The sequence below is a fragment of the Vulpes vulpes genome, chromosome 1, assembly GCF_048418805.1.
Source record: "Vulpes vulpes isolate BD-2025 chromosome 1, VulVul3, whole genome shotgun sequence".
Lineage (NCBI taxonomy): Eukaryota > Metazoa > Chordata > Mammalia > Carnivora > Canidae > Vulpes > Vulpes vulpes.
The window spans coordinates 156,193,123-156,214,608 of record NC_132780.1 but is presented as its reverse complement, the minus strand read 5'-3'; the positions used below and the strand labels follow the sequence as shown (position 1 = coordinate 156,214,608).

The window sequence follows — 21,486 nt, the reverse complement described above, 5'->3', positions numbered from 1 at the left end:
ATGGGTAGTGAAATCAAGCCCTGCTATGGGGCCAGCTCTCAGCTGGGAGTCTGCTTGAGAATCTTTCTCTCTCCCTTTATTACCGCTCCACACCCACCCCCCGTTTACTCATATGTACTCTTTCTGCCTCTCTCACTCTCTCAAATAAATACATCTTTTTAAAAAATGAAAATAAAAATAATTAATTAGAAATAAAAACATAAAATTTTTAAGTTATCAAATGAATTATTATATGATTGTAAACAATGCGATTCATTGCTTTTTTGTGGTGAAAACAAAACACATAACATAAAAATGTACGCTTTTTAAGTGTACAGTATAGTAGTATTAACCAAATGCCCATAATTCATTGCTTTCTAAAAAACTTTTTCAATGAGTGTTATATTCTTAGAGTTCCACAAAAATTTAGCACTTTTCAATTTTTATTCCAAAACTCAAGCTGTAAAGAAATTTTTGTTTTCAGCAATATTAGAAAATGGTAATTACTCTAACCTATAAGTAATGAATAATGGACATTTAAAACTTAAAACAAGCCAAAGGAAGAAAAGTAAAGCCAGTATGTACTTCCCCAGATATGAGTAAGACAGGGTGTAGATTTCTCCATGTGCAAGAGGATCATAAATAGCTCAACCAATGCTATATTTCAGATTAGGAAAACTAATAATTCATTAAATTCAACTGATCTTTCATCAACTGATCTTAAGAGATTTTAGTCTTTTGAGTATGTTTTAATTTGCTTCACAACCAAAGTCACAACCAACTGTGACTCTGCTAGAAATATCTTAGTAGATTTTATGGTTACTATTCAAGTAACAGGGAGTAGTTTATTATTTTTCAAAACTGTATTAGTCTACTAATGATAGCTGCAGAAACCTTACTGTCTTCTAAGCACTTGATTCCTACCCAAAAGAGTTCGCCTTTTTTCTCTAGTAATTATCACAATAATACTGAAATAAAGTAAATAACAATTAAAGTAAGAATTCAATACAGATAAATGAATGAATGATCTATTAAAATTTTTAACTTTATATAGATTAAAGTACCCCACTGATTTGATTCCTTCATTTGTCCATCAGGTATTTAGAAATCAAGTAAGATAAAGTAAATCAAACAAACCACTAAAAAATGTTCTACTTTGTGAAAACAGCTTTGTGAATAAGGAGTAGTCTCATATCATTTAATAAAAATGGGGGGGAGAAATTGCCTCCAATCAATTTTATATGAGGAGATTTTAAACCATCACTAATCAGAAAAAGTCAGTTTGATCTAAAATGAATTTTAGTTCATTTGGAATGTTTATTCAATTTGATTCAGATATATTGAAACTTTACTCAGTGTCTAAGTTATAATTTAAGTATATATATGATGAATGTTCCCACACAGTTTTAGAAAATGAAATGCCACATTTCAACTCATCTGAACTAATGAAATACCATTCAATAAATTAAACCCTAATGTGTTTTGAAGCAGCCATACAATTCACAGTGACTATGTGTACCCTATTAATGATTTTTAGGGCAAGGCAAAAAAAATCAGAAATAATGACAGATGGGAATTTCTAGCAAATCCACAGCAACCTACAGTCTCATCTGGCTGTGTGCATTTGTTCATTGCTTCATAGTTTACTAATGATTCATGTTCACTGACTATGATCTTGTTAAGATGCTGCCAAAGGGAGTACTTTATTCAAAAACTCATTCCTTCATTAAGAAATCTATTTCTCATAATCTGAGCCTATCTTCTTTTTCCATGAATGTTTCACATTTTACATTTTTTAAAGTGACTAAAGCAATTTATCTTGTTTGGAAATAGCAATTCCACAAAAGAATGAATCGTACATTTCATGATACAAACTCAAGCACATTACATTTGTCTGGTTTTCTATTAATATTCATGAAATTTTTTTGCACTATTTGTTTTCTAGATTGTATTTAATTTAGTTCCCCCTTTTCTAGTAAATGTGGTTGAATAAAAGCCCAAATTGCTATTTTGTGAAGTGTACTGAAGTGTTAATGTGTAATATAGTTAAAAATGACTAATGAATAAGTTAATAGGACCTTTTTCCACCTTTTTCCAGTCTCCTTCCCAATATGTTCTGTAGCATGCTTGCATTACCACTGGTCTTTTTAGATTGGGACATAATCTGTAAATATTTGGCATTGTCATTGTAAAGTACAATAAGCTAGAATATGATATAGGAGAGTAGTATAAAACCAAATTTAAAAATTCCAATCATTTAGTTGCCTATTATATGATCGAACTATGTATTCCATAGCCATCTTGGGCTCCACATTTCCAAAACATAATTCTTTATCTTCTCTAACATCACAAATATCCTCTTCCTCCAGTACTATGCATCCTACCTATTGAGAACAGTTGAAAGCATGCGCTCTGACATTAGATAATTCTAGGTTCAAATCTGGGCTTTCTTGCTTTTCCCTGTGTGGCTTTGGGCAAGTTACTTAACCCAAGTGTCTTCATCTGTAGAATTTAGATAATAAGATTACATCATAGACTGAGAGAGATGGTGTAGTTTAAGTGTTTTCACACATCCTAAATTGATCATCTTAGAGTTTTTACTTAGTCTCCTTTACTGCCCCCTTTATAGCCAATCCAAGCTCAAATGTTCTTACTCCTTGAATATCGATCTCTTAATCTGCCTCCTTCCTCTTGTTTTCTACTGTAACAGCCTTAGTGTACACATTCTTTGCTCCCTGAATGATTTCTGTGTCCTTCTCAATGGTCGCCCTGCCTAAATCTTAAGCCCTTCCAATCTTTCTTCCACAAGACTTCCAAAATAAGGTCACTAAATATCTGGAATAATGATACTATAACACAAATTTGATTATTTTACTTTCCCAAATTAAGCCTTCAATAGCCTCAATCCAAAACTTGTATGACTTTTAAAGCTCTCCATCATCTGAGATGTAGCTACTGCTCACATGTCTGTATTAAATCTCATTACTCCTCATACTACACCCTAGCCCTAGCACACTTTACAGATGTATCATCTTTGCGTATCTAGAATAAAATAAAAGCAGCAAACATACCTCTCCAGATGAATCTAAGTTGTTAATTTACTGTGTTACAACAGAATTTGCTGTATAAGATTTCTCAAAAGATTACTTGTTGGGTCATTTCAGAAATAAGTAGAAATCAAAATTCTAGTTCAAAATCTTTTCAGACATGCAGCACTATTCTTTATTGCTAATATGAACTAATGTCTTCAACAAGATCAGAGGTAGAACTTTCCAAGCCAAAACTTCAGAAGTGAGCCTAGAATCCAATCTCAATAGGATATGCTAGAATGAATTTCTGAGAATTTTTAATCAGGTTTCCTAATAATCATTTTTTATATAATGTTAAATGTAGTAGAATTTAGAGGTGAAAATTTAACATTTTTTAAAAAACAATACAATGAAAAAATTTTTAAAGGAAAAACATTTAAAATGCAATGAAAATGTAATTAGTACACAGTAAGAAAAAAATTAGAAGTGACAATCTGAGCATTATCCTCTTATGGGCATGAGTAATGCGTCAGATTTCCCCTGCACATTTTCAGTGATCCAGCTGTGTCTCTCTTACGTGATTCTGTACTCTGATTCCATAGGGAAGATATATCACAAGTTTACGGACAGGTGAAAATAAACATATTCTAGGCACAAAAGAACCATCATCAGAGTACTGGCAGTGCCTGCCTCTGGTTTTGTCATTCAATGGTCTGAACATGTTTGATATGTTAGAATTCCATATCTGTTACTGCCTACTTAGTTCCCTTCTCCTCTCTGTGAATGATAGATTTTTAAGGCTGTAACTGTACTTGACTCTCATGATTTGAGATTATCAAATTCATCTTTATAGATTTTCTTCATGGCAGTACAGCTTGCAGGATCTCAGAGCTTATTTAAATTGTTCCAACACTGTCATACAGATCTGTCTCACTGCTGAGTAAACATTAATTAACCACAATCTTGAATGAAGAAGGATTAAATATACTTACTCTCTTTACTCTCCCTATTATTAAGAGAAAATAGCCATTAGTCAAGATCTTCTTAAACTAGGCACTGTTGACCCTTTGGACCAGATAAGTACTGTGAGAGCTTGTTGTGGGCTTGTAGGATGTTTAGCAGCATCTCTGGCCTCTCCACACTAGATGTCCATAACACAGCCCTGTCCCCCACCCCAGGCGACAACCAAAAATGTCTCCAGACATTGACAAACATTTCCTGAAAAAGGACAAAAATCATCCCTGGATGAGAACCAGTGCATTAGATTGTACCATTTTTGAAGTGCAATATCTGGATCAGGGTTTGGCAAATTACAAACCATGAGCCAATCTGGCCACAATCTATTTTCATAAGGCCCATGAGCTAAGAATGGTTTTCACATTTTTAAAGGATTATGAGGAGGAGGAAGAGAAGGAAGAAGGAAAGAAAAATATGTAAGAGACTACAGGTAGCCTGCAAAGTTTAAAATATTGCTACCTGGCACTCTACAGTAAAAGTCTGATAATTCTAGAGATGAATAAACTGATGCTCCAGAAAGTTAAATGACTTGCCCAATTTCACACATTCATACATGACTTCTAGGTCTTTCATTATTCTCAGCCTCTTAGAATTCTGCAATGTATGTATTCAATATCTTGAATGCTCATGACAATGAGCATTTAAGATAAGGTTCACAATAAGGAGCAAAACAAACTTGATTTTCTTACATGTGTTTGGATTTGTAGTTGATGTTCTTTTTCCTGACTTACTGTTTGGTCAATACAGTAGGGATCCATGCAACATGTGTTCTACTTTCATATATATAATCCATTTGGGGGGGGGAAGTATGATAAAACATTAATTTTAATATATCAAATATTAGAATAAGGATTTTTGCCTACTTAATTTTACAGTATATCATAAACTTTGAGCTATTATTACACACTTAAATCCAGAGAATGCAAAGAAGCTTTGAATTGTCTTTTGCCTGTTTCTGAACATAATACCACTTTCATTATAAATAAAGAGCACTTTTTTCTTTAAAATGCTCGTTACTTCATATTGTTTAGTGGGTAGAGTATTAATAATTGAGATATCCAATTTTATCTTGCTTCAGCTTAAACTATCTTTTTTTTAGTGGTATAAGAATGCCATGTATTATTTGTTGCCATTCATTGTATATTTAAGATTATTCCTTCTTAATGCCCAGTTGTAGGTTTTCTGACTTGATAATTCTAGTTTCTTTGATCTCAGCAACTTAAGGCCACCTAGGACTCCCAACTTTGTCTACACATTAAAATCCCCTGGGTGGCTTCAAAAAAAAAAAAAAAAAAAAAACACATGCCTGTGTTCCCTCCCCAGAGACTAAGAGTTTATTGGTTGGGGGTATGGCCTGAGCATTGTAATTTTTTTAAGACCCCGTAGGAAATGCCAGTGCAGAGACAAGTTTGGGGACCACTGATGTAAGAGTTAAGTGTGCAGATTCAGAGTCAGACTACTTGGAGCCACATCCTGAACCTGCTTCTTGTGAAGTTGGCCTAGTCACTTACAATCCCATACTTCCATTCCCTGATCTGTAAAATGGTTACTATAAGATAACATTGCTTCTGGAGGTGGTTGTGAGCTAATATGTAGTATATAAAAGCACTTAGTACTTGGCAATTAGTAAGTCTTATTCAATCAATTATTAGCAATTAGTACTAGTAGCAATAGTAGTATTGGTGACATCATTACTTTGTACTGCCCTCAGTCATTCTCTCTTCCACATTTTTGTTGTTATTTTTAACACTTAATGGACCCAGGATTTGGCCTATCATTTAATTTGAATACACTCCTATTGTAGACCATTACAAAATACAGGCCTGATCAATGATAATTTATTAGGAATCTACAACCATTTTACTTTCATTTACTTCGCTGAATTTATATTAAGTCAGTGTTCCTAACAAATTAAGCTGTACTGTGAAAATGTTCAAGAGGAAAGATATTGTTGCTTTCTGATTTTTTTCTCAGCCACTCAACAGCTAAATATTTGTTAAAACCAAAGCATTTAGATTATCTGTGTATATTAAAAGTGTAAGTCCATTCAATTTAATATATACATATTCTGATCTCATTTGTGTCTTAAGTTAGTTTTGAGCTGTTGCATTTATGTACATAAAACATTATCAATATAATCTTGGGGGTTCTAGAAAACTTACAATTTCTAATTTTTCCAGTGATTAAATTTAGTTCATTATCTTATCAGTCACACCTAATCCGAATGTAATTAAATTAACCTACTAAATGTTTTCAGTGTGTATTTGAATAGACAAGAAATTTTGACAATTTATGTAGGCTTTTTGCTGAGTTTGAATAACTTGTTTAAAAATATCTGCAAAAGAATTTCTGACCTACTTTAGATAATAATTAACCTCTTTATTAGAGTTATCCTTGCTTACTTATGGATGTATTTACAAATACTCTCTCTCAAGTTCAGAGGTAAAATTATGCCTTAAACTATTTACCTGAAATCTTTTAGAAAATAATATTCTTTCTACTTTTCACCTTAATCTTGATCCTCCTGAAAAGGTAAAATATGTCTTGCCAGAATTGGGCAGGAAGCCAAATTTAAAGGCTGTATTCCTATTAGAGTAAAAGGATCTGTCTTCTCTCAAGGAAGCAGGCTTATGATGAATTGGCAAAAATTAATTTGAGTAAGGTTTTGACTCAGTGTGTGAGGAGGAACAATAAACAATAAAAAGACAAACAACCCAATTTTAAACCAGGCAAATGGCCTAAAGGGACAGTTCTCCAAAGAAGACAGATAGATGGTCAATAGGCACATGAAGAGATGCTCAAGATCATTAGTCACTAGAGGAATGCAAATCAAAACCACAATGAGATGCCACTTTATACCTACTATAATGGCTATAATTTTGTTTTCAAAATGAAAAATAATGAGTGTTGGCAAGAGTGTGAAAAAAATTAGAACCATTGCTGTTGGGATATGAAATGTGAAATGTGCAATAGTTCAGTAATTACAGAGTGATTTGATGGTTCCTTAAACAGTTAAAAGTGATATTACTATATGACCTAGCAATTCTGTCCCTAGTAACATACTCAAAAGGACTGAAAACAGGGCCTTAAAGAGATTCTCCTATTCCAATATTTTTAGCAGCTTGTTCATAGTGGCCAAAAGCTGAGAAGAATATATGTGCTCATCAAGAGACAGATAAACAAAATGTCTAAACAAATGGAATGTGATTCAGCCTCAAAAAAGGAATGAAGTTCTAGTACATTTTACAACACAGATGAACCTCAAAAACTTTGCCCTGAGATGAAATAAACCAGACACAAAAGAACAAATATAATATCCTACATGAAATATCTAAAATAGACAAATTTGTAGACACAGAAATTAGATTTGAGGTCACTGGGGAAAAGCTGGATGGGGAATTATTGCTTAATGGGTGCAGAGTTCCCATTTGGAATGATGAAAAATTTTGGAAATAGAAAGTGGTGACTGTTGCACAACATGGTAAATAAGTTTAATGCCACTGAACTTTGCACTTCAATATAGTTAAAATGGTAAACTATGTACACATGTTTTGCCACAATTAAAAACAGCCCTAAAAAAATATCTTGTGGGCAGATTCTGGATACTTGACTGCTAAGAAATGATAGGCACAAAATACTATATGGTGTCCCCACCTTTTATATATTCCTTGAAAGTATTTGATGAGGAAGAAACAGTGAGAACAAATTTAAAAAATTACAAAATGGAGACAGATACAACTTTAATGGAGGGTAATCTGGAAAATATACAATAAAAATTACAAACACACAAACTTTCTTCTTTGATAAGTCTACTTGTAGGGCTTTACCATACAGGTAATCAAGTCTGTAACAGAAAAAAAATAGAAATAACCTACATATCCATGGAAAGAAGGTGGTTTCATAAAGTACAATGAAATCCATACAATGAAATACTCTACCACTTTAAAAAAATGTGGAAACTCTTGGTGTCATGATAGAAGACAAATTATCTCTAAGATAGATTAAGTAACAAGAACACAATGCAGAGAATGTGCATAGCACTTGGGTGTCTGAGTGTGTGTGTGTGTGTGTGTGCGTGTGTGTGTGGGCATGTGAGTGCACATGTGTGCCTATGCATACAGATGCATACAGGACCTCTGGATAAGTAAACAAGAAATTGGTAACACTAGTTCCTCCATGGATGGGACTTGGGTAGACCAGGAGTGGGGCAGGGGAAAGACTTTGGACTATATACTCAGGCATACCTTTTGAATTTTGAGTCACGTGAATATATTGTATAAAAATAACTAAATGTTATAATCTGTAGTCCTTCATTTTAGAAAATTGTGCTTTATTGTAGAAAAAATGTTCCTTTGGCCCTTGTTTTTATAACAAAACATATGATTTATTTAGCTAGTGAACATTCACTCTGCTCTTACTTTAAATCAGAGTTTCTCAAGATGGGCATTGTTGATAATTTGGGGCTGGATCCTTTGTTGTCAGGGACTGTCTTGTGCATTATAAGATATTTGGCAGTGTTGCTGACCTCTTTCTACTAAGTGTCAGTGGCATCTCCTCCCCCTGTTTGTGACAAAATTTCTCCAGACATTGCCAAATGTTCCCTGGGGATAAATGGAACCAAAAACTATAAAACAAACCCAGACTGAGAAATACTGCCTTGAGAGATAACCATGTATGGTGTTTAATCCAGTACCCGGTTTAAGAAAATCTTCAGTAAAAGGTACCTAGCACACACAAGGAATGGCTTTTATACAGTGGCCCAACAGTTAATAAAGAAATGGTTTTGTGACATAATGAGCTCCCTTTCAATGGAATATTCAAACAGAAGTCGAAATTCATTCTTTACAAAGCCTTTAAAAAGTGTCTTTAAGTAGAAGATGGGCTATGCAGCTCGTCTTTCCCACCATCAAGATTCCTCCATTCTGAGTTTTACCCTGTTGCATGATGGCATTTATAGATATATGACTATTAACTGAATGTGAGAAATTCTTCTTTATAAAATTTGGCCAGTTATTTTATTCTGCTGTTAAGAAGTGCATGGAATTATGTTGTATTATAATGTTTTGCCAAAAGACTGAGAAGAGAGAAAAGGAGAGGGGGATTTTTTTTCTCCTAAGTGATAAAAAAGGAAAATAACGTGATCCTTATAACCCTCTACTTAAATATTCATTCAGATTGAAACAATCCTTTGTGTGTTTTAATATTGCTATTACATCTAATGCTTTATTTTCTTTGAAAACTATCACTTCAGGGGATTCTAGGCTCTGGCTACTGTTGACAACTCAGAAAATACTTTTGAGTAGAGAGAATATTTAAGGATCCTTTAACAAGGAAGGAGAGGTTTCCTCATTTATAGACACTTTGTTCTTCCCTTTACATTTCACAATGTAATATAGAAGTGCTTCTGAGGTGACATAATGCTTGGCTTCCTGGGAGAGTCTTTGAAGACAAAGGCAAGCTTTCTCTATCCATCTAGTACAACCATTGAGACCTTTCTTTGGCCTAAGGAACTTACAATTTTAAAATTTGTATTACTTTTCCAATAATAGGACACTAGATTCTCAGCTGATTGAAGGCTAGAGTAAGCCACTATGGAAATGTTTGCTACATTGATTGTCAAAAAAACATCTACACTTGATTTTTAAAAACCTTTGAATAGCAAATAATCCCTCCCCCAAAAAGGTAATAAAAAACAATCCAGGGAAAACGTTTTTAGATTTCAAAGTACCGGGTGCCTGGGTGGCTCAGTTGGTTAAGTGTCTGCCTTCAGCTCAGGTTATGATCCCAGAGTGCTAAGATCGAGCCACTATCAAGCCCCCATTAAGCCCTCATCTAGCCCCAATGAGCCTTCATTGAGACCACATAGGGCTCCATGCTCAACAGGAAATCTGCTTCTATCTCTTTCTGCCCCTCCCCTGCTTATGCGCACATGCTTACTCTCTCATTCCCTCACTCTCTCTCTCAAATAAATAAATGAAATCTTAAAAAAAAATTCAACATACCAAACAGTAAAGGAATGGAAATTGCTGAATATATTTTTACCATTTCTTTTCCAGTTACTACTATGACTGTGCTCACCCTTAGTGTTTAGTGAATTAGTGAGCAGAATCTCCTTTGCACTTTACAGAGGTCTGTTAGAATGTTTTTATTAATCTATTTGAATTAGAGTAAATGCAGGTACTAGGTTTAGATGTCTGTAATAGATGTATGTTGATTGTATCAGTGTTTCCTGTCAAATTAAACTACACTGTGAAAATGTTAAAAACAAGAGATATACTATTGTTTTCTGATCTTTTTCATAACTACTTCACAACTGATATATTTGTTAACCAATCATTAGGTTATCTGTATATCTTAATAAGGTGTCCACTTATAATTCAACTTATAAACATTCTAATCTCATTTATGTTTGAATTCCATTTTAATAATTGAACACTGCTAATATTCAAATCCTTGCCTCTTATTTTAAATTATCTGTTCTGTATGTGCTGTAACCAAACTGCCATAAACTCAGTGGTTTAAAACAATAGAAATTTATTTTCTCATAGTTGTAGGGTCCAGAACTATGAAGTCATAGTATCAGTAGACCCAAGCTCCCTCCAAGGACTTGAGGGAAAATTTATTCCTTGCCTCTTCTATCTTTGGGCCACTGCAGGCTTTGTTTGGTTTTTCTTTATTTCACTGTAATCTCTGCCTCCAGTTCTATCACTTAGAGACTGTGTGACTTCAAATAGTTAACCCCTCAGGTACTCAATTTCCTAATCTTTAAATGGAAAAATAATGTTTGCTTAGCTCATGGGGAGTATGATGTTCAATATTTTAAAGTACTTGAGGAGGGGCACCTAGCTGGCTTAGTCGGGAAAGCATGTGACTCTAGATCTTGGGGTCATGAGTTCAAGCCCCATATTGGACACAGAGCTTACTTTTTATTTTATTTTAAAGATTTTTATTAATTTATTCATGAGAGACACACACACACATAGAGAGAGAGAGAGAGAGAGAGAGAGAGGCAGAGACACAGGCAAAGGGAGAAGCAGGCTCCATGCAGGTGCAGGGAGCCGGACGTGGGACTTGATCCCGGGTCTCCAGGATCACGCAGCAGGCTGAAGGCGGCGCTAAACCTCTGAGCCACCGGGGCTGCCCAGAGCTTACTTTTAAAAAAAAAAGAATTTAATAGTGAAGTACTTGGGATAAAGAAAATGTTTGATCCATAATAAATGCTACATAAATGTTTATTAAATAAAGCAAATTACTTCCTTATACTCCAATTTAAGAAGCCATTGCTAATAATAACAATGTATACCCCATGAAGCTTTCTATCACTTTGAAATGCTATATTCCAGTGTGTCCTCATTGGTGAAGTGTTGCTTAGAATAGACAAGAGGATAATACAAAGCATCCTGAAAGCACCAGGTGCTGGACTGGGGCTCAATAAAGAAAAGGAAAAAAGCTAAAGACAAGAAAAAACATATATTCCCCTTTTTGTTTGTTTCCTGTAATCAACAAAGCTAGGCACTCTTTGAATTCCTTACTTTCATTTTTCCTCATGAACCTGGTAATCAGAAGGTCCCAGTTTGTATCTCTGTGTAAAAAAAGAAACCTTCCCACATTACTTGCTAACTGAGTTTGAGTGAGCCTTGAAGACGTAGCACAAATCTGTCAGCTCTCATTAACACTAACCTACACTGCCAATACTGGTTCGCTGGCCCTGATTCCTCTGGTTCAGTGAAAATTGACCCCTCAGAGAAGGACATTGTTGTTCCTCTCTACCCTCAATGAAAACCTTCGGAAGACAACTACTTTATCTCCCTCTACTTCCCTACCACCTTCCAGTTTCTTACATACTAGAGATTCATTCATCTGTTTATTGGATGGATTCATTCTAAGTTGTATTCAAGAGAATTTTCCTGAACACTAATTTCTTTTATGCTTTATTTCCCTATACAGATGTTCCCTTTTTCTTCTTTTTCTCACTATTTCACTTTATATTAAAAACTACCTTAGATGGAGTCCTGTAATAGAATAATGAGGAAATTTTAGTATGAACAAATGTACGTTTTAAGATGAAATAGGACGTTAGGGTTTAAAAATAACTTTAAATCATTTTGTTTTTTATTTTATTTTATTTATGTGAGAGAGAGAGAGAGAGCACAATCAAGGAGGAGAGGCAGAGGATGAGAGAGAAGCAGGCTCTCTGCTGAGCAGGGAGCCCAACGAGGGACTCAATCCCAGGACTCTGGGATCATAACCTGAGCCAAAAGCAGCTGCTTAAGCAACTGAGCCATCCAGGCCCTTCTACCTTACATCATTTTGGATCAAGATTACATAAAGAAAATTAATTCAGTTCATAAATTTAGAGCTTATTAAATTTCTTTGTCATTTTGGGCCTATAGGCCTACAGTAATTTAGTTTTCTATTTGTATCAAGCAGTGTAAAACTTTTAAACCATCTCTGACTATCAGCACTTTTACTTTACACATGAAATGATCTGGATTTTGGTCTACTTAGAGTGTTTCACATATTATCTTCTGGAAATTTTCCAAAAGAAGTATGTTGTCTCTACTGTAAGGGCAAAAAACAAAGCATTTTTTCACCATCATGATCATTTATTCATTAAATTTTTCTCAGTCTTTAAATTAGGAGTGCTTTCATGGGAGCTATTAATAAAAAATAGACCCAAAATTAAGGAAGGGCTGGTAATGCTTCTTCCAAGCATTAAGCGTAGATTACATATATTCATTGATTCTATCTATTTTTATATTGGTTGAATTTCTAAAATTTTACTTGCCTGGTTATCTCCAAATTGAAAGTTTGTTTGGGGTAAGAACTGTACTTGACTTTTCTTCTCTCCATATAAGTAATTTTAACAATGGGGAAGCCATGTTTAGCAAAAGTATTTAAGAAGGACAAGTAGAGGGGGAAGTGGCATACATTAAATCCTTAGGAACCTAAAGAAAAAGTTATATATAGGAATGAGAAATAGATGTACTTGCACAAAGAAAATTGAATACACTGAGACAAGGGATACTTAGATGGTAGGTTAGCTGACAAAGAAATATGAAACCAAAGAGGTATTGATCCTGAGCCACGGCTCACTGGATCACACTACAGCCTTTTTACACTTAGAGTGATGAGGATATTTACAACATTGACTCAGAGAGTGCTTCTGGAATTTAAGCCCTTTGCATCTCTGTTAATCTACTTTCTCTTCATATTTTTAATAAAAGCTAAAATTATTGATTGGATTAAACATAAGTATAAATATTTTAACATTAAAATATTGTTTTTTAAAATAAATTTCAGTAAAAATAGCCAGGAAAATCAATCATATGCTACAAATAATAATAATCATGCAAAAACTATAGCATTCAGAAGATAGGAAAACTATACGTTTATTGTTTACATAAGGCAATTTTAAAAGAATCAGCCATCACTCACTGTAATACATCTAAAAAAATTACAAGAACTCACATGGCTTTCTCCTGAGGAAAATTTGTCTTTAACTTCACTTATAACTTAACAGAGGTAAATCTCTCCACATGCCCATTTCATCACATTTGCTTTTTGTTCAAATTTGGTAAAATGATCTATTATCAGATTGATTTTTTTCAAATCCTGTTTCAACTTGGGAAACTTTAGTGTCTCAAATTATGTGTGTATGATATATTAGATGTTGAAGAGGAAAAGATCAGGAATCAATATTTTCAACTCCTGAGTTTTGATTATTTACTCAGTGGCCTGGATACAAATATACCCCAAGATTGCTAAAAACAAATGAATTGGACCAGTAAGTATTAAACTTGAAGGATAAAACTAAATACTACTGGTATTTGTAAACTGCATATGTAGTGTACGTTTTAGGGGTAATATTCTTGACACCCCCTTTTATCATCAGAGTAAATTGATCCAACTTAAAGCTGTGAACTAATAAAGTATGAATAAAGCAGATTTCCTACTGAAATTCCAAATTAAATGCCAACAGTGAAGCTAAGCTTTGCAACTTAATGCCCTTGTTCTAAGTGGATGTTTAAATCCTACTAAGAAATATTCAAGAAACTCAGTGGTGTGCTGGTGTTTTGCAACCAGATCTTTGAGAGAAAAAGGGTAAGATGAGGGTTGATTGATTTGTAGTTTTTGCCAATTGCCAGATGTAAATACTCCCACCACAGCCAATTTCAAGCTACCAACATGAATTCACAGATGCAGAATTGAGAAGAAATGTACAAAACCAGCTCTTATGAGTCAGTGCTAGCCTTCTCTAGCACAACACGGAAGCGTCTTATCATCACATTCAGATAGGTTAAAGCCAGATGTCAGGTCAAAAAACACAACACATCCGGATGCAAATTTCAATTTGTATAATTGTAATAGTCGTTATGCAACTGTTTTTAATGGGTGAAAAAAAAAAAAAACAAGGAAATTCTAGCCACCTATACTATTACAGATGCTACCAGGAGACCATGAAATCTGTAGGTCCCATTGCACATGAATTGGATAGTGTAGTCAGAAGTAAAATCACAATTTTTGGAATATCTGTGATATCTCATGACAGCTGTTTGGATGTTCCCTTGACAACTGCTCTGGTTAATCAAGGGTGTAAATGAAGTTCCTGCTTCAGTGGTCCTCGGGCATCATCGCAGACTCTTTAATATCAGTGCCTCACAGGATAATGGCTTGGCTTTCTCAGTAATTTATTATTAAGGATATTTGGGCTATCTGTCAGAGGAAAGGTTAAATAAAATAACCTGAAGCCGATGACCATCTCATGACAATCATTTAGAGACAGGAAACCCTCATTGACAATCACCTATCAGAGGTCATGCAGCATTTCTTATTCAAGCTGTTTGTATGGCCAGCCGGGCCAACTCTTTGGCACTCTAAATAAAAAGGGATGGCTCAAGATGCTTTGGGCGTGTTTGCATTGCTCTTGTTCGGCAAAGGGCCTAACAGTGATTTTTGTGCCTGATCTTTTTTATGCTATTTTAACATATAGATTATGCTGAGTCACACTGACAGCCTCAAACAGGGTGGCTGTGTTGATAGGGCTGTACGAAACCATCACACTCTCAAACAGCATCTTCTTAAATTTGCTCACACAGCCATGACAATCACATTAGATACATGAACTGGTAAGGAAAGCTGGATGTCTCTGGACAGTTTCATCCATACTGCCTGATGTACAATCTTTTAAATATATTTTCCCATGTTTTCCTGTTGCAAACAGGGAGCTAAAACAATCACACTATCAATTAGATCCTATCTGTGGGGACCAGATGCCTTTCAGTGCCTCCATCTCTGCCATGTACCTTTACTGCCATCTGCTGATATGAGTCTCCCATCTCAGCTATTCATATGCAGAGCTAACTGGCAGGACTCAACTAAAACTTTGGGCTGCATATGGAGATCATAGCTGCTAACAATTAAGGTTAACCACTCTCTCGGTCCTACATCTATCCTGAAAGATTCTTTTTTTTTTTAAGACGTATTTATTTATTTATGAGAGACAAACAGAGAAAGGCAGAGACATAGGCAGAGGGAGAAGCAGCTCCTTGCAGGAGCCCGATGCAGGACTCAATTCCAGAGCCCAGGATCACTACCTGAGCTGAAGGCAGCCACCCAACCACTTGAGCCACCCAGGCATCCCCTGAAAGATTCTTTTAAAGGAAGTTCCAAACCAGAGCTTAATGGAAATGCTATCCATTCACCTCAGAGCAATACTTACATTTGGCAAACATTAAGGTTGGTTATTATTGGTCAGAATAGTTATTAATTTGGAGATTCATTTAACTTCTATCTATATTACAAGTTATCCATATAGAGGGCTTGTTTTTACATTCATTTTAAAATTCTAACTTAGGTAGAAAAATAAACTTACCTGCAAAGCTAATCATGTCCAAAATTTAAAATAGACAAGCTAGCATCATTGCTAGTTCATAGCCAAACCCTGTGATAAGAGAGAAGAACATATTTTGCCCCTATGGAATCATTCAGTATTCCATCAATTTAGCAATATTCCCTAGAAGCAGCTGATGCTGTTCAGTTGTGTTACTTTTATATCATGGCTTCAGATTTCCATAGCTACTGCAATTATGCATGAACTATGTTTTGTGAGCCTTCAGCATAGCACTACAAGGGCCTTTTAAAGCATTTAATTTCATTATGGTGTAATGCCTGTGACTCATATAACTCCCAGATTTGATAAATCAAATATAGGTACCTCAGAGAAGGAAAAAATCCATACTTCTGTTTCTCTCTGGAAACAAAACAAACCACTTTAGTTATGTGCTTTTGGAATATGCCATTGAAAAAAAATTGTGAGACAGATGAATTGAAATGCCTTTAGCACACACACACACACACACAACCGGGAAATGGACAAAGCTAAAGAAATTATTCCCTTCAAATTTAAAACCTGCAAAATTATAAAGGAACCCCAAATGGCTTGTTTATTTTTTCATCATTCTGCCCCTCACAGATTAAAGGTAACTTTCTATGTACATGGCCCTTCAAAAGTGAGGACTCAATTTGATCTTTATTGTTGTCTTTCCCTATTGTAAAAAAAAAAAAAAAAAAAAAAAAAGCAAGACTTCTAGTCAAGATGACTCTAACTTCATACTTTGACGCTCCTCGTTAGTGTCAAACACGTAGCGGCAATATAGAAAATTCTAAAATACACACTGAAAATATGAAGGCAAGTTCAAAACCAAGATAACACCCCCCACCCCCAAAAAGAAACAGACAAAAATGCAAAGCAGCAAGAGCTAATACTGCAGGCCTGCCAAGATCTAGGTCTAAAAACAGAGAAGCTCATCTCCTATAAGGAAACTAAAACTACTCATTCAAGCATACATGTGCTATCTATGTCTGTCTGTGTATCCATCTATCCATCCATCTATCCATCTATCTGCACACAAAGAAAAAGAGAGACTGTCATCTGGGATTCTGATTTTCAGCAAACTGCCAGCTAGGAAGAAAACAGAGTGCAACCAAAGCATCATGAGCAGAACTGTACCAAGCAATCTTTTTAGCCCTGAATAAACCTATGAATATCTTCAATATCACCAGAGGACAAAACTACCAGATACACATTATCCAAGATTCAGGTTTAGATGTTCAGAAAATCAGGTAGAGCTCTTATTATGCAAGTATACTGGGGTACAGCAGAAAGGTACAATAAGGAGAATGGAAGTGGGGAAAGAGAGGGAAATAAGAATACTTCTCACTGAAAGTGAACCTGCACAGCACAATATCAGAGCACACGGCAACACTGAGAAGGGAACCAAACAAATCAGCAAGTGGAATGAATCACTCTACATAAAATCCTTTTTATGGAAAAGTCTGACAAAAAGTTTAAAATAAGTATTTCTGGGATGCTAGAAAGCACTAGTGAAGGAATGACTCATTTTAAAGGATAAATTATAAAAGAGGGGCGCATGGGTGGCTCAGTTGGTTAAACGTCTGCCTTCAGCTCAGCTCATGATCCTGGGGTCCTGAGATGGAGCCCCGCATCTGGCTCCCTGCTTAGTGGGGAAGCCTGCTTCTCCCCCCCACCCCGCACCTCCGCCCCCGTGCACATGCTCTCTTCCTGTCTCTCTGTCTCTCCCTTTCTCAAATAAATAAATAAACCTTTTTTAAAAAAGAAATTATAAAAGAAAAATAGACATATATTAAACAAAAAATTATGAAAAATATTCAAGATCTTGGGAATAAAAGATTTTTTTCATTGAAATTTAAAACTCAGTAGACAATTTAAATGATCCTGGAGACTGCTGAAGAAAAAATCGGTGCATAGGAAGAATACAGGACAGAGAAATCAAGAAAATATTCTAAAAAGTGAAAGCAAGAGTAAGAAATTTAGAGAACAGTTTAATAGGCTTCCAAAAGATATCTAATATAAGTTCTAGAATAAGAAATTTCAGAGGCTATCAAAAAGCAATGCAGTTGAGCCTTGAACAACATGAGTTTCTAAAATATTTTTTTTTAAGATTTTATTTATTTATTCATGAGAGACACAGAGAGAGAGAGAGGCAGAGACATAGGCAGAGTGAGCCACCCAGGGATCCCACAACATGGGTTTCAATTGTGTCAGTCCACTTCTATGCAGATATTTTTTGATAAATACAGTAAAGTACTATAAATATTATTTTCCCTTCATTATGATTTTCTTGATAACATTTTCTTTTCTCTAGCTTAGTTTATTGTAAGAATATAATTTGTAATACATATAACATAAAATACATATTAATTGATTATATATGTTATCAATAAGACTTCTGGTCAACAGAAGGCTATTAAGTTTCAAAAGTCGTATGTGGCTTTTCAACTACCGGGCAAGGGGAGGGGGCAAGGGGAAAGATTATCCCTAACCCCTGTGTTGTTCAAAGGTCAGCATACCTAGCAAGAAGATAGTCTACCTGGAAATTAAAGCATGGAATCTAGGAAAACAGAAAAGTCATTAAATTATTTTTGCCTTTTTACAAATAAAAACTGAATGTTTATAAATTTTTATAAAATTGGATATTTCTTTTATGAGGTGAAATTTAAAATTATTGTATGTTTTGTATCCAAAATATGGAAAATACAAATAAGCAAAAGAGACAAATTAAAAGTCATCTTTATTCTCAGCATGCAGAGATAGCCACTGTTAATATTAGTGGAAGTAGATCTGGTATTATCTCAACGCATATTTTTTATAAAAATGTCATATCACTCAAATTGTCTTTATCACTTTTTCTATTCTATACAAATATTATTCCATGCCATTAGCTAGTATTCTACAACTCCAGCATAAGAGCTGGATAGCATTCAATTATATAAAAGTACTTGATTGAACAATCCACTCTCCATTGTTTACATTTTTGCAACCTTTCTCATTGTTATGGATATATTGAACTTGCAGTTTGAGCACTATCTTCTAAAAGTTTAAAAGTATATTGTCTTTTCAGTCAGAGGTTTCTCCCAATTTGTTTAGCATATCTAAAGACCATAAACATTAAAAACAAGAATGTTAAGGACATTGGGGGAAAACAATGTCTGTTTTGTCAGATTTTAGTTTTTAAAACAATGCTACCCGAGTATTTGATTTTGAATCCCATTACAAGCAATATTAGCAGAAGTAGATGAACACTTCAACTTGACTGTGTAATTTATTTTCATAAAAATCTCTTTAGAGATCCCTGTCTAGTCAGCAAATAATTGCTTTAACTTTGGATTTTAATATTAGCACTGAATGATTTATGTACATTAAATAATGTGATTCTCACTAACCATTTATAAGCCAAGAATGATTATCTCCCTTCTGTGTATAATCACACTTTAGGGATGAAAGGTTAAGTGGTTTGCCTAAGATCACTCAGCCAGTCAATGGATTATCTCAAAATATGATCCTTAAGTCTTTAAATCATTAGACTTGGCTGGCCTCAGCAATACTTGAGAGGCATAAGGGATATGTACTTAGATCTTTCCTCAAATGATTTATGTAGCATAATGTCTAATTTGTTTATACAGCATTTTTTCATTTCTTATCACACAATTTAGTCTATAAACAAATATGAAACATTATAAAAATGAACATGATAAGAATCTACATATAGAAAAATCTCTGGTAGAATTAGAGTATCGATTTCCAAAATAGTGCATAGATCAAGCAGACAATAGAATCTACCATTTGATGAAAGGGTCAGGGGAAGATATGAAGGGGATAATAGAAAGCAGATAGAGTGGCTTCCTTCTATAAAAACCATATACTTTTGCAGTATATGATTAGATTTTAACAAGCACTGAATGAAACAAACCAAAAGAGATCTAACTATTTCTTAATAAGGACATGTGCGTTCCCTGAGAAATATTTCCCACATCTGCATTATAAAGCATCTGTACAGGTCTACCTGCCCGTATCAACTATAATGACATATGTGCTTCGTATATCTCTACAATACATAATTCACACAAGTGGAACGCTGTAGAGGTTATTCCTAGAATGGAAGAATTTTCAACAGTGATCTGATCGAAATTAGAAGTGACCTTGGTAAACTAGAGCAGAGGCCAAAAAAAGTAGTGGAATGATGTATTAAAAGGACCATATCAGATTTGTATTCTAGGTAAGGAGGAAGAGGAAACCAGCACAACAGCTGTCCCTTTTGGAGCAAGGAAGGAAAGAAAAAAGTCCTGATTTTTATTTTCCATTAAACTGAGACTCCAAAGTTAATTTAAAAAAATACTGATAAATGATTTAACCAATGATTTTTAATAAGACTCACTTTTTCTTTTAAAAGTAGGATTACCAACTGATCCTGGGTTGCTAGGCACTTACCTGGTTTTAGCCCTGAGAAATCTGGCATCCTGGGAAAGCTCTCAGTCATGCACAAACTGGGGGAGTTGGTCAAAATTAAAAATAAAAAGTTGGCGTGTTCATTATCCAAAATGTAGAAAATATAAATAAGTGAAAGCATTAAAATCATTAATACTTTCAGAGTGCAGAGAGAGCCACTATTAATATTAGTAAATGTGTGCCTAATATCTCTACGGAATAGACTTCATAACAATACAAGTTACTATTATTACATACGACAAGTGATAGGGTAATCTCATTTGAGTTGTCTTTTAAAATTCTATTTAATTTTATGCCAAGTACTTTAGTATGTATCCCTTTTCATCTGATGGCATCACTCTGTAAACTGTGATAAATTTTCAATTGTGTATTGGTCATTTCTGCTATTCATTGTACAAATTCCCTTAACCTTACACTTTTCTTTATCTCTGAGATGCAGTACCAGCTAGTACATTAGCAGCATGCTTTCTGAGTTCTGATAACTATATCACAGTGTAATCTCACTGCTCAGGGGTATGCAGCCTTTCATTTCTTATTCCATTTCTATTTCCCCTGTAGGCCAGGGAGGGAAAATTTCTACCTAGGCAGTTTAGCATCATTTAACATTGCTGTTTCTCGTCCAGCAGTCTCCTACATGAGTGAGACCATATGTCGACCACAGTTAGCACTTAAAGTGTATTATTACCTACATATACAGAAAAGCTCTTTTTGTTTTGTGGGGGTTTAACTTTCTGAAAGCATTTCAAGTCCTGATTTAGAGACAGAAAGAAAGAAGGAAAATAAAATTTCAGTGTTAGAAAAGAAATATATCTTTTATCTATCCTAAAATGTTCACACTTGGTTGGGGCCATATTTCAGGATTATTATGATCCAGAAAGTACCTCTCGTTGAAGAAGTACTTACCATCCATGTGCAAAGTAACACTGTTCTTGCCAGTTACACATAGAATAATGGCCTCTTCTGTTTTATTTCTAGCTACACAATCCCTGTTGGCAGCCCTCGGATTGCTTGCATGATTGAAATGACTGCAGACGGAAAACCTCCAATACAGAAGGAAGACACAGAGATACCCTATGTCTCTCAGGTAGTTAAGCAAATATCCAGTTCCAAACGTGACTAAGTGTGCCCTCA

At 34.7% G+C, this 21,486-nt stretch overlaps 1 protein-coding gene across 1 annotated transcript in view; it reads left to right on the top strand.

Annotated features, from left to right (window-relative positions):
• LOC112914100 (eyes shut homolog) overlaps positions 1 to 21,486 on the top strand; it is a 1,106,577-nt gene that overhangs the window by 869,090 nt on the left and 216,001 nt on the right. The window contains 1 exon segment of the mRNA XM_072749029.1: positions 21,331 to 21,439. Within this exon segment, the coding sequence (XP_072605130.1) occupies positions 21,331 to 21,439 (109 nt within the window).